Raw genomic sequence first — 13950 nt, forward strand, 5'->3', positions numbered from 1 at the left:
AAAACATTTTGCAAATCTCATAAAATCATATTCTATCCACAATAGAAAACATATTTAAATCAAAACAAGGTGCCATTTTAAGAAAAAATAAGGTAACTTTGAAATTGATGGCAGCAAAACTTCTCAAAACAGTTGGGACAGGGCAACAAAAATCTGGCAAAGTAAGTGGTACTAACAAGGAAGAGCTGAAATAACATTTTACAACCAATTGGCAACAGGCCAGTAACATGACTGGTTATGAAAAGAGCATCCTAGAGAGTCAGAGGGTCTCAGAAGTAAAAATGGGCAGAGGTTCACCAATCTATGAAAAGCTGCATCTAAAAATTGTTGAACAATTTCTGAATAATGTTCCTCAACGTAAAAAAAGCAAAGACTTTAACTATATCATCATCTACAGTACATAGTATCATCAAAAGATTCAGAGAATTTGGAGAAATTCGCAAGTGACAAGGCCGAAACATAATATTGGATGCCTGTGATCTATGGGCCCTCAGACGGCACTGCAATAAAAACAGGCATGATTCTGTGATGGACATCACTGCATGGGCTCAGGAATAATTCCAAAAGACATGTTTGTGAAAACAGTTTGCTGTCTCTTTCAAAAGTGCAAGGTAAAGCCCTATCTTGCAAAGCCATAGCTGAACATGAACCAGAAACCCCACCAACTTCCCTTGGCCAAAGCTCATTTAAAATGGTCTGTTGCAAAATGGAAAACTTCTGTGGCCAAACAAATCGAGATTTGACATTTTTCTGGCAACCATGGGCGCTGCGTCCTCCAAAATAAAGAGGAGAGGGGCCTCCAGGTTGTTATCAGTGCTCAGTTCAAAGGCCTGCATCTCTGATGGTATAGGGGTGCATTAGTCCGTATGGAATGGGCAGCTTGCACATCTGGAAAGACACCATCAATGCTGAAAGATACTGTATATCCTGGGTTTTGAGCAGCATATGCTCCCACCCAGATGAGCTTTATTTCAGGGAAGGCCTTACATATTTCAGAAGGACAATGCTAAATTCCATACTACAACTTTACAAACAGCATGGCTTCGTAGTGGAAGAGCCAGGGTGTTTAACTGGCCTGTCTGCAATCCAGACCTTTCACCAACTGAAAATATTTGGCACATCTTGAAATTATAAATATGACAAAGAAGACCCAGGACTGTTGAATAGTTATCCTATATAAGGCAAGAGTGGGACAACATTCCTCTCCCAAAACTCCTCAGTTCCCAGGCATTTACAGAGTGCTGTTAAAAGGAGAGGGGATGCTACACCGTGGTAAACATGGCCCCGTTGCATCAATTTCAAAATTACCTTTTTTTTTTTTTTTTGATAGGCAAAGTGAATAACATTGATTATCTTGTTACAATGGCACCTGGAAGTGGGTTTGATATATTAGGCAGCAAGTGAACAAGTGCTGTCCCCGAAGTTGATGTGTTGAAAGCAGAAAAAATGGGCAAATGTGAGTTTGACAAGAGCCAAATGGTAGGACGGTTTGGTCAGAGCATCTCCAAAACTGCAGCTCTTGTGGGATATTCCCAGTCTACAATGGTCAGGACCTACCAAACGTGGTCCAAGGAAGAAAAGCTGGTAACAGGGTCATGGGTGGCCAAGGCTAATCCCTTATTCAGTTTACTTCATATTATGTCACTTTGGAATTTATATTTGTTCTCTCTAATTAAAAATTTCTTATAAAATTACTTCTAAAAAGTTGAAAGTTTGGCCCCACCAAAGATAGCTGAGAACTATTTAATCTTTTCTCATATATATATATCGATAAAACCCTGCAGGAAAATTCAAGCTTAACTGGACCACCATAGAGTTGTTTTTATTTTATTCAGCTATTTTCTTTAACTTTATTATAAAGTTAAAATATATTTTTTATACCCTTGATGGTTTTGCTATAGCTTTTTTCACATTGCATTTCTGGGCCCAGACATCTGTCTCGTTTTAGTGAATTGTGGGTTGAGAAATATGAACATTATCATTTATGTTCTAAATTATTGTTCAATATACTTAATGACAATTTAAATTTGTCTTAAGGGTGTGTCAGAGTGGTAAAGATACCCCACTATTTATAGTTCCAGAAAAAATGATTAAATTAGCAACTCCTAAGAGAGTGAGCTACATATGTGTAAGGAAATATTAGTCCACTTTCAACAATACAGTCCAATATGGCCCAGTTAAGCTTGAATTTGCCTGCAGGGATTTATTGATTGAATATATATATTTATATATATATATTAGTGTTTATATATTTCCTTATATATATTCTGTGAAACTTTCAACTTTTTAGAAGTAACTTCATGAGAAATATCTAATTAGAGGGAACAAGTTCGGTATTGTCTGCAATCATTTTATTATTGCACTGACAGTAGATTTTTTAGCACAAGCTTTCAAAGGTCTAACCCCCAAAGCCTGTCCTAAAACTGACCTAAAACCTTGAACTGCAATGCAAATAAAAAAGGATCACAGACAGTACTCAGTTGAATAAGGTTTTTTTTCACATAGGCCCATACAGCGTGCATAGGAGCTGTGTTTATGTGGCTGAGAAGCACAGGTACTGAACTACATCCAGCTCTGAGCATCAGCCCTTGTGGAAAGATCCATACAGCCACTGTGTCTGTCAGCCTGTCATTGATATTTAATTAACTGTAGATGTGGCTGTACAGAACATGTGTGCCTCCTGGATGCATGAACATGGCCTGATGGCACGCTGTACTGGTCCCATGTGAATGAGTACTTATTCCTATATAATAAAGTTACTAAAATGTTACTAATGCTGTTTAGGGCCCCGTTCACTGCTGTGTGTGTTTTATGAATGTACAGCATTGTGCCTATTAGAAGTAATTCTATATATATAGCTGTCTATAGTAAGGAAATAAAAATGGCAACTTTGTGTAAAATGAAAATTGTTACAGTCAACTGATTTGTAACCACTGATATCTACAATTTAGGATTTTACATAAGAAACATCAAGTGCACAATATACACGCATTATATACATTATCTGGCAATGTTTGCGTTGCATTGTTATTCTATTTAACTATCAATACCTAGCATTGACTGGTCTGCAATGTAATATTACAAAACTCCACAAAGCTTTTTCTAGCTCTGGTTTCTTACCCCCCGTGGAATTACAATGCTGTCTTTATTATTTTTTACATGTACGCAGAGGTTTGCAGCCAACTGAAAAGTATTTATCCTGTCTTGTGAATTCTACAGGTCAAGGCGTTGCAAAATCCCTCTTTCCATTCTCACAGCTGCTAAAGTAACACACACAGATATCAAATCCTAGCATTAGCTGCTGAAAACTAGGGAAGGGATAAGGTCGTATGCTCACAATAATTTCTATTTTCCACCAGAGCTAAGGGTGGCCTAACTCCCTGGATCAACAGATGAGAATTGTTTCATTAGAAAATAAACATTTCCAAATAAAAATAATGTTCAATATACATAATCTGTACCATTTAGATTCATAATCCTGATTTGTCTTGGTAGAATCAAATGGGATGTTGCACGGGTATTGTTGAACAACAAGCGTCAGTATGTCTCTCTGTTTAAAAGCAGGGCAAACTTCAGTGAGAAGTTTGGAACTTAAAGGGTAGGCTATGACATGATTTTACAACACATTCTGTGAAGTATTCAATGTCATTGTTAAGAACTTAAAATTCAAACTTTGAAAGTGTACTTATCCTTGAAGTGCTAATTCTTAAGTCCAGTAACCTATAGCAACTACTCAGAATTCCCTCTGTTTTGGTCAGATTAACACAAGTTGGATTCAGGTTGACTGGTAAAGGCTATTACTGCTCTTAATAATTAGCAGTAAAGGAACTCTTAAATTATGAATAATAAATTACTTAAATCCATCTTGTCAGATGTTTTTAAATTGTCATACAAGCTTCTGCTCTTGTCTTTATTAGCCACTTCTGTACCCCTGTCTGATAGTTTTGCTTCTGACTTTATGGCTAAGCCCTATCCTGAAACCGATTTCCAAAAACATGCCAGTCCTCATCCAATGAGAGTACATTTTTTAGCTGTCCTAGGGCAGGGGAACAGTGATGGGCTTTAGGTTTGAGATGGGCAGGGTTTAGTCCTAAAACCGGAAAAGTTGAAGCCCTCATTAACATAGTCTGACAGGACACAGTAGGTTTACTGGCTATTCAAGATAAGAGAAGGAAACTTGTGATACCTGATCCCAGTCATTTCAAATGTATACATTAGCTGACAGGGTACATGCATAAATCCATGTAAATCAAATGTAATTAATTTCTTATGAATATAACCACAGAAAACTGAAATGTCATGGCTGTTCTAGGTCAGCTGAGCTGATTTTTTTCTTGAACTGCCTTACTCAATAAGTGCACATTTTGGGGAAGTCTAATCCTATTTTAGGTATCCCTGCAGATTTGTTACTACCATCCCCATGATTAACTCCTAAAAAGGTTGAAACTCATCAGTAGAGCATGTCTGATGGTCAAGATTGTGCATCATAAAGTATGCTACAATGACAATAAAGTTGATTGAATGAAAAGGTTTAATATTGTGTTGCAAGTCTTGCATGCATAACCCTATCATTTTGTCCATATGCTTTTTGCCATAAACTCAGAAATGCTTTTATATTTGTTAAAATGATTCTAAAGGATGAAGGTTTTTTTTTACCTTCATGTATTCTATGCACGAAGGTAAAAAAACCTTCATTGTGCAGCTCCCCCTTTGCCCCCCTAATACTTACCAAAGCCCAATCTCAATCCAGACATGTGCACGAAAGAAACAGCTCTCCTGGGTCTCTGTCCCCTCATTGTCTGAGAGACAGCAGCGGGAGTCATTGGCTCCTGCTGCTGTCAATCACAGCCAGTGAGGAGGGACTGGGGGGTGGGGCAGAGTCACTCTCTGTGTCTTATGGACACAGAGAGCGGGACTAGGGAGCGAGCACACACAAGTGCCCCCATAGCAAGCAGCTTGCTATGGGGGCGTTCAGCCGGGGAAAGGAGCCAGGAGTGCTGATGGGGCACTGTGCAAAACCATTGGACAGCGCAGGAGAGTATAACATGCTTATTTTTTTAATAAAAAATTGTCTTTACAAACACAAGCAAATGAAAACATTTTCATTTGGGATTATACCAATGACCCTTCAAAAAATACTTGTTAAAGCTTGCCAATACCCATATACCAATACCCATGTAGCTCTAATGGGCATTATTAACAGTATGTGTCCTGTGCATGCTTTATGTTTTCTCAAAAAGCCATCCTAGTTCTTATCTTGGACTACAGAATGATTAACGTTTATATTGCAGAGATTTAGGAGTGGGAGTGGTTGAGTAGCAAAAGACATTAGGCACTACTTAATCCACAAAAATGCAGTGAGGTAAACTCAAAACAGGACTTAGGAGGTAAGTGCGTTTCTGGCAGAACAACAGGTATTTTTCTGTAATTGAAATGTCTTTAACGGGATTCAACACAGGGAAATGTGCTCTAGCTGTACTCATAACATGCTGCAACAGCACAGGCATGTCTCGGCCCTGTGTTCTCTTTCCCTATCAGACTGTAAAAATGCTGCAGTGTTACTCAAAAAACCCAGAGTGTGATGACTTTGAGCATCATCACAGTCTGGGCTTTTTAAATAAAAAAGGCCATCCAGGGATGGAGACATGACTGTAGTGCTGGTGTCGGCAGTGAGGCCAGAAGTAAAGTGGCAGCTGTACTTCCATGGGTAGCTTCCGAGTGATTTTTTTTCCAAATATAACATTTTTATTATTATTGAAGAGCACATTACAAACAAGGCACAGAAACGATAATGACAAAGAAGAACCCACGACATGATGACTCAGTTTTTTACATACTCCCGAGCATTCCTGGTTCACTGCATTTCAATATATGGTATATGTTTCTTTGATATAGCAGTTACTGCAATGCTGAAGCGCTGTGCGTCTGTTTCAAAGTAATATCGTCATCGTGGGCTGAGCCATCAGTTGGATAAACAACCAACATGGTGCAATCTGGGTTGTCTGGGTTCTGCCTCTCCTGCGTTCTACTTAGTAGAGAAAAGGGGAAGAGGGATAAATGGAAGGAGGGAGACTCCAATGAAGCAAAAGACTTGGGAGGTACAAGGAGTCCTGTATATATAGATACATGGGAGAAGGGAAGGGGTACAGAAGGAGAGGGGGAGTGGAGATGGGTTGGGGATCCGGCAACGATAGTCATACACTCACCAGTAATGGGTATAAATCAAGTGATGAAAAGTTTCTTATTATCCAAGCATTGTCACTCCCTCATCAGATAAAAGGAACATGTTCCATAGCCTCCACGTCTTAGAGTGCCTCTCTTGCTTATTTTGGGCTGTGAGGATTAAGTCCTCTAGTTTCTTAATGTCCTCCACCCTACTCAACCAAGTCCCAATAGAGGGTGGCTTATCACTTTTCCAGAGCAGGGGGATGCAAGATTTAGCAGCATTCAGTAAATGTCTTATAATTGATTTTTGGTATTGTTTTGCTGGGTTACGAATGATTTTATATGCTTATCAGAGGTAAAAAAAATGTATAAGGCTGCAATGCAAGGGTAAGTAAAGAATATTACATCAAAAGATATTATAAAAATCATTCTGCCTGGAGTTCACATTTAAAGAAAGCTGTGCTAGAAGAGATAAGAAGGTTTCCATTGCGGACCTTCTAAAAATGCTATTTACCTGGATGTCTCTGTTCATTATTTTCGCTGGCAATAAACTTGAACAATCATGGATCTAGTGAAGCCATTCCTCTACCTATACTTCTAGGACTGTTTCAACCACTAAAAAGTTTACCACTGCTGGATTAGTATGGCAGTCAGTCAGTACAGGCTTCCTTTAAATTAACTGTAATGTGTTTTGTATCAATCAGCTTGTGTATCTCAGGGAAAAAGCTGCAGAATAAATAGCCGCTTTAACGTCATTGAATTAGTTTGTTTGTGTTCCTGAAGTCATTGAATAAATCCAGTAAATCCTTATTCCCTAAAGTGATTTCATAAAACAGGACGACTAACACAAGTTAACAAGCTCCACCAATATACCTCTTGTTGTGGCAACCATGGAAACACCATTAGGATTTACTGAGTCCAAGTATTAACCTGTAAGGTTCCCTGCAGTGTAGCCATACTGTTTGCTTTCTCGTCATATGGAATATTAAATTATTTTTGTCAGTTTAATCACATGTTTCTAAGTATAGCAATCTAAACACATGTGAAACACTTATTTAAAGTGTTATAAATGTGCTGTGTCATTTATGCAATGTGCAAACCTAATCACAGCAAGAAAAAAAAAAAAATTATATAAAAAGTACTGCATACCAGGTAATTTCACTGGGCATTAGGACAAAAAAGACTACAGCAGTTTAGTGCTTGTAAGCCCAGTCAGCAGAACCACTCACTCCAATTCACATGCAATGCCCATTAACAAAATCTGTTCAACTGAATGCTTTTTCTAAACTTTACAAAGAGCTGCCAGTTCTACTTTTAGATGCAAATTCATATATTCTTGATGACACTAGAACAGTTAAATAGGTACTTAGGTAAAAATTATGATTATACTGAAGAAAGACTGTCCCCTCCAGAAGAATGTAGTCCCCTTAGTCTTGGAGTGAACTCTGTCCATTGATCCCAATAAGAAATTTGCAGAAGTTAAGCCAGGTGTCACCAGTCCTGCTGCTTGCCACCCAGATCAAACAGCCTACCCCCTTTAAGTCAAAGCAGACAGAATGAACTATGTAGCCTGCTTAGTTTATGTCCTGAGTTCTTGGATGTCTTTTCTTGTGCTGTTGACTCCCACAGAAAATAATGGAGCCCTCTCAAGGGTGTCTGCAGGATGTAGACCAAGCTGTAATTCCTGGCAGGCCACACCTGTCCCCTTTGGTAAATGTGCATCTAGGAACCCTAACTGGGAACTTATTTGTGCTGACAAGGGTAGCGGTGTATGGCAGGGCAACTTTTTGATATCACAAATACTTTTTAGGACAGAATTGTTTCCCCATGCATCACTGAGATAACTGAGCAACGTGTTTCCTCTCCAAGGGAAGTATCACTCAGTATTTACTATATAGTCTTAGTTGGCTATGGGGCTCTCACTACTAAATAGGGATGGGCCGAACTCCCCCCAGAACATGCAAAAGGGTGGACTCCATTAAAGTCTATGGGACACGAGCATGAAAAATCAAAAGTGCTAATTTTTTTTTTCTTTTATATGTAAGTTATTTCCCTAAAAAGTGTATGGGGACCCAGGTACTGACTCTGGGGACATGTATCAATGCAAAAAAAGTTTTTAAAATGGCAGTTTTTTCAGGAGCAGTGATTTTAAGAATGCTTAAATGTCATTTAAAATTGTTTGCGGCTGTAATGTATTGCCAGATCACGACATTATAGATAATAATCAATGGAAAAAATGGTGTGGGTTCAACCCTCCCAGTCCATACCAGGCCCTTTAGGTCTGATATGGATATTAAGGGGACCTCCACGAAAAAAAAAAAAAAAGCGTGGGGCTCCCTCAAAATTCATACCTGGCTCTTTGGGTCTGGTATGGATTTTAAGGGAAACCCCACACCAAAATCCATACCAGACCCTTATCCGAGCATGCAGCCTGGAGGACAGGATAGGGGGGCGAGTGAGCGCCCCCCCCTCCTGAACTATACCAGGCCACATGCCCTCAACTTGGGGATGAAAAAAAAATTGGCATGGGACCATATACTTCGGTCTGGTATGGATTTTAGGGGAACTCCCACGCCCATAAAAATGGTGTGGGGTCCCTCCAAAATCCATACCAAACCATTATCTGAGCATGCAGCCTGGCAGGTCAGGATAGGACAAGCAAGCGCCCCCCCCAGACCATACCAGGCAACATGCCCTCAACATGGGGGGCCCTGTGCCCCCCCACCCTAAAGCACCTTAACCCCATGTTGATGAGGACATAGGCCTCTTGCCGACAACCCTGGCTGGTGGTTGTCGGGGTCTGCGGGCGGGGGCTTATCGGAATCTGGAAGCCCTCTTTAACAAGGAGGCCCCCAGATCCTGGCCCCCTCCCTAAGTGAATGAGTATGGGGTACATTGTACCCCTACCCATTCACCTAAAAAAAAAAGTTTCAAAAATAAACACAGTACACAGGTTTTTAAAGTATTTTATTACGGCAGCTCCAGTGCCTCTTTCGATTTCTCCTCCCCCTGTTGTCCCCACCCTATCCTGACCTCCTGGGCTGCGTGCTCGGATAATGGTTTGGTATGGATTTTGGGGGGCGAAAAGCTAGCGCAGCTATACGCACATTGATGCCAATGCAAAACGCTGATAAAATCACGTTTTTAAAGCAGCGCTTTCCTGCCAGCAATCCGACATCCAGAACGACTTTTTCGAGCGTCCGGTGTGCATGAAGTCTTAGTAAATCAACACCTTAATGTCTTTTGTGTAGCAGTAGAGGATATATTGCTACCATCACAGTCAAAAAAAGAAATAAAAAAAAGAAAACTAATGAAAATACTTACCTGCTACTGAATGGATTTATGGAAACATATGTAAAAATGAACAAAGGCCTTATAACAAGAGATTAAAATTATCTTCTAGTTGATAATGTATTTTTTTATTTTGCATCTCATTTAATTTTTTCTTGCATGAAGAAAGCAGAATGAGTTTATAAAAGATACTTTAGCTAGAAAGGGTTTGATTTCCTGTCTAGATTCCCGATTATACAGAAATGTGAGATTTAATAGACAAAGATTTAGTATTACAGAAGCAGGAAATGCAATTTTACAATATAGACTTTAATCTTGATCCCATGAAACAACAATGAGACACAATGCAGGCCTTCTATGAATTACAAAGTAAACTTGTAATAGTAGATAATATTACATGATTAAATAGTGTGTGATAAAATGAAAAATAAAAGATGAGTTTCCCATTATATCGCTGTTTTCAAGACTATGGAAGATTGACTTGATGCAGGCATATCATGGAAAATACTCTTATGGGACCTTACTCTCATATCAATACATTTCTGACAGCATGGAAATTACTCTGCGTCCACACTATATAGAATTGTATTTCAACGTTAGCAACATCCTTCATGTGCCAGACCATAATATTATTATACTACTCTAAAGCCATTAAATAAGAGCAGTAGGTGAAAGTTGGGTAAAAACATACAGTTTTTTCTTCTTCAACCAACGGTTTGAATGAAAAAAAAAATGGACACATCCCCACATCAATACACATGATATTGATTCAGGGATCTCTCCCACTAATGCCCCGTACACACGGTCAGAATTTCCGACAGAAAAAGTCCGATGGGAGCTTTTCATCGTATATTCCGAATGTGTGTATGCCCCATCGGACTTTTTACGTCGAAAATTCAGACAGACTTAGATAGAGAACATGTTTTATATTTTTCTGACGGGACAAGTTCCTATCGGGAAAACCGCTCGTCTGTATGCTGTTCTGACAAACCAAAAATGACACATGCTCTAAAGCAAGTATGAGACGTCGTACGTGTTGTCCCGTTGTACGTGTTGTATGTCACTGCGTTCTTGAAGGTCGGAATTTGGTGTGACCGTGTGTATGCAAAACAGCTTGAGCGGAATTACGTCGTGTGTACAGGGCAATAGACATTGTATTCTGACAGGCAGACTTCCCCCCTGCTAGAATACACCAATCAGCGCTCGCAGTCATTGGCTAAAAGTGCTAATTGAATGCTGGTTTTCCTTTCAACAGAAGATAGTCATTAGAACAGACAGCTGTACACACAGACCGAACGTCGGACAGTTTCTGCTGAACTGGCTAATTTTCATCCCATGTGTGCCAGGCTTACGTTATAATAAATGTTTAGCCATATAGTGAGACTATATACATTTATATAAGCAGTATACATTTATCCCAGGTTTTTCACGAGCACTTCACCAAAAATGTATTTATCACTTTAAATGAGTGCTTGAAGCTAATGTACATGCTAGATTTGTACACCTCTCAGTGCTTGCTTTTGAAAAATATCACTAACAAAATCCCCTCATACCTCCCAGTGCAAACGCCATCACAGGCAGTGATCTCAGGTTTCTCTAGTGGATTGTCCATAATGTAAAACAAATTGATGGTTAGGCTACTTTGACACTGTAGCCAAGGCCGCATTAGCGGTAAGGCGCTACTGGTTTTAGTGGCGCTTTTTGGTCGCTAGCGTGGAGCTTTTAACCCCCACTAGTGCCCGAAGAAAGGGTTAAAACCGCCCATGTTGCGGCGCTTCCGAAGTGCTGCCCAGCATTCCAATGGGCAGGGGTGGTTTAGGAGCGCTGTATATAGCACTCCCAAACCGCCCAAAAGGTGCCGTTTGCAGGACTTTTTGTAACGTCCCATAAGCGCACCACCCCAGTGTGAAAGTACTCGGGCTTTCACATTGGGGGGGCAAGGGAGGCGGTTTTCAGGCACTTTACAGGTGCTATTTCTAGCGCTAAAATGCCTGAAAACCGCCTTCAGTGTGAAAGGGGACTTAAGGAGTCCAGTTGCAAGATAGTAACATCAAGCACAGGTGTAACATATCAATACGCACCCAAAACCAAAACACTTGAGTGCAGATGATTGTAAAGGGACACTACATCTCACTTTTAGCTTGTGTAAATTATTTAAATAGTTATTTAAATAAATACAAGAAAATAAAGCATATATAAAAAAAAAAAATAGCCATTCTTGCTCCAATTAGAGATATAACAAACACCCCTATACAAATTTAGCTACATTTCTGCTATAGCCAGTACAGCAACCTTTACCACTTGCTGACCGCTGCACGGCGATGTACGTTGGCAGAATGGCACAGGTGTGCAAATGGGCGTACCCGTATGTCACTCCATCATCGCAGGCTACCGGGCACGTGCCCGCAGGTCCCACGGACTTGATGTCTGCCAGTGACCCTACGATCATGGCAAGGAGAGGCAGAACGGGGAGATGCCTATGAAAACAAGGCATTTCCCTGTTCTGCCTAGTGACATAACCTTCACTGCTTTGCTTCTGCTTTGTCTTCCTGTATAGCTTCAAAATAGCAAAAGCATTGATTTTATGCTTTTACAGCAAAAATAAACTTTTATACAACAGTAACACCTAAAGTATGTAATTTTTAATGCTAATGAACACACTGCAGAACTTTGTTTGGATTAAAAAAACACCCCCTAAACCAAGGAATAGACTGTTTGACTGCTTTTAAAACCAAAGTGGCTTTCGGAAATGGTCCTTCATTAGACAAAAAATACCTGCTGCTTTATTGTGACACTTGGACACAGCATTAGAAATAGCCTGCTTACACAGGTAACTACCGAAAGGTGAAAGTAAATCAGTTTAGAATGGGAATATACTGTAGCCATGAATTTTGCTGATAGCAGCAAGTAATTACATTGCAAGAACGAATAAGCCACCCACACGCCGGCTTTGTTCTCCTTCTTCAAAGAATAAGCCACTTGCATCTGGATCAAATGCTTTAAACAATACTCAGACACTCATCAAAGTGCCTTCCTTTCTTCTGTTATTTAATTTAATTAGCCCTAATACAGACATGGATTTACACAGTGTATACTGCGTGAAAAGTAATCCCCAGAAACATATTCAAAAAAATGTATCAATTTAATTTTTTTTTTAAAGGAATTCTCCCCCTCCTTTCATACCTGACAGGAGCTCCTCTGCTCTGAGCCGGCTTCAGCAGAACTGTCAATGTGCTGTCAGTCTGATTCAAAGGTGTTTCCAGTTCATACGCTGGCATGGAGGGGGCTGAGAAATACAAACAGAAATTAACCAAAAAAAAAAACCTTTTCCACTGCCTGAACATCTACACGCTGTGCATGTACTCAGAGGACCCTGCAACATGCTAACAGTGTTTGATAAACCACACTGAATATGTGAAATATATTGATATACTGATATCACGTTAGCCCCATACTTGTTTCTGCTGTACTTCTACAAACACTTTGTTTCATGGATAAGTGGATAGTCATGTCTTACATCAAACTTGTCTGCTACATTCAGTTTCTGAGTGTTCAGGTGGTAATTGAGCAGCATATGTGGTATGATCTACTGTATATACTAGACAATTTTGGAAACCCAAAGTTAGACAAAAGTTCAATGCATGAAGCTGTTATGTTTATTGATATCCACTGTGAGTGCAGAGATAGTTAAGAATTCATATTTACAGACATAAGGGTTTATTCAATAAGGCACTCCAAAGAGCAAGAATTATGTGCAAAACACAATAGCCAACAGCAATCTTTCACAATTCACTTTATTAGAGGCAGTTTAAAGGGGATTTTACCTATTAGTCATGAGTTACTGCAGTTTGCACATTAGTATTGCTCTTTGTATTGCCGTATTCAATAACTCCACATCTTCCTATCATACAGCATGCCAAACAGTATACGTCAGGCATAAAAGAACGAGTTATTTCAAAGTCTGGATCATTATCAAAAGGCTGAGCACAGTCACACACCAAGCGTATTTCAAACCACAGCAATACGCAAAGGAGAGCACCAGACCAAATCTGGCTGAAAGAGTCTAAGGTCATTTTACTTGTTGGTAAACAATATATAAACAGCCATTGCATTTTGGGAGCAACACCACTACTCTTCATTAGGGCTCCACATAGGATAAAACTTGGATGGACCAGTGGCTTCACAGATCTATATTAGAACCAGTATTGAAGGCTCCTCATGGAGTTAGAATTTGCAGCAGGTCCCGAGTAGCAATGGAGCAGCCTGTTGCTTCTCAGCAACTGTTGTCAAGTTAGTAAAAAGTGATAAAATATACCATTACCACCTTTAAAAAAAATATATAACATTGCCTTTGCATTTCTGTTGAAAAACAGATAACACTTCTGCCAGCAACCATTATGTTACTGCGCATAGCACATTGTTCACAAGGAAAATCTTCAGGAAAAATCTCATCCACCGCACACCATAAAAGCCCAGCTTGCAATAGGTTATAAC

General features: G+C 39.7%; 1 protein-coding gene across 10 annotated transcripts in view; it reads right to left on the bottom strand.

Annotated features, from left to right (window-relative positions):
• The window catches only part of PTPRM (protein tyrosine phosphatase receptor type M), a 1075005-nt gene that overhangs the window by 504455 nt on the left and 556600 nt on the right, over positions 1 to 13950 (bottom strand). For all 10 annotated transcript variants that reach the window (XM_073631370.1, XM_073631374.1, XM_073631369.1 and 7 more), the window contains exon 11: positions 12640 to 12742. In XM_073631370.1, the coding sequence (XP_073487471.1) occupies positions 12640 to 12742 (103 nt within the window). The remainder of the gene's footprint in view (positions 1 to 12639; positions 12743 to 13950) is intronic.

This window comes from Aquarana catesbeiana, linkage group LG05 (assembly GCF_042186555.1).
Source record: "Aquarana catesbeiana isolate 2022-GZ linkage group LG05, ASM4218655v1, whole genome shotgun sequence".
NCBI lineage: Eukaryota > Metazoa > Chordata > Amphibia > Anura > Ranidae > Aquarana > Aquarana catesbeiana.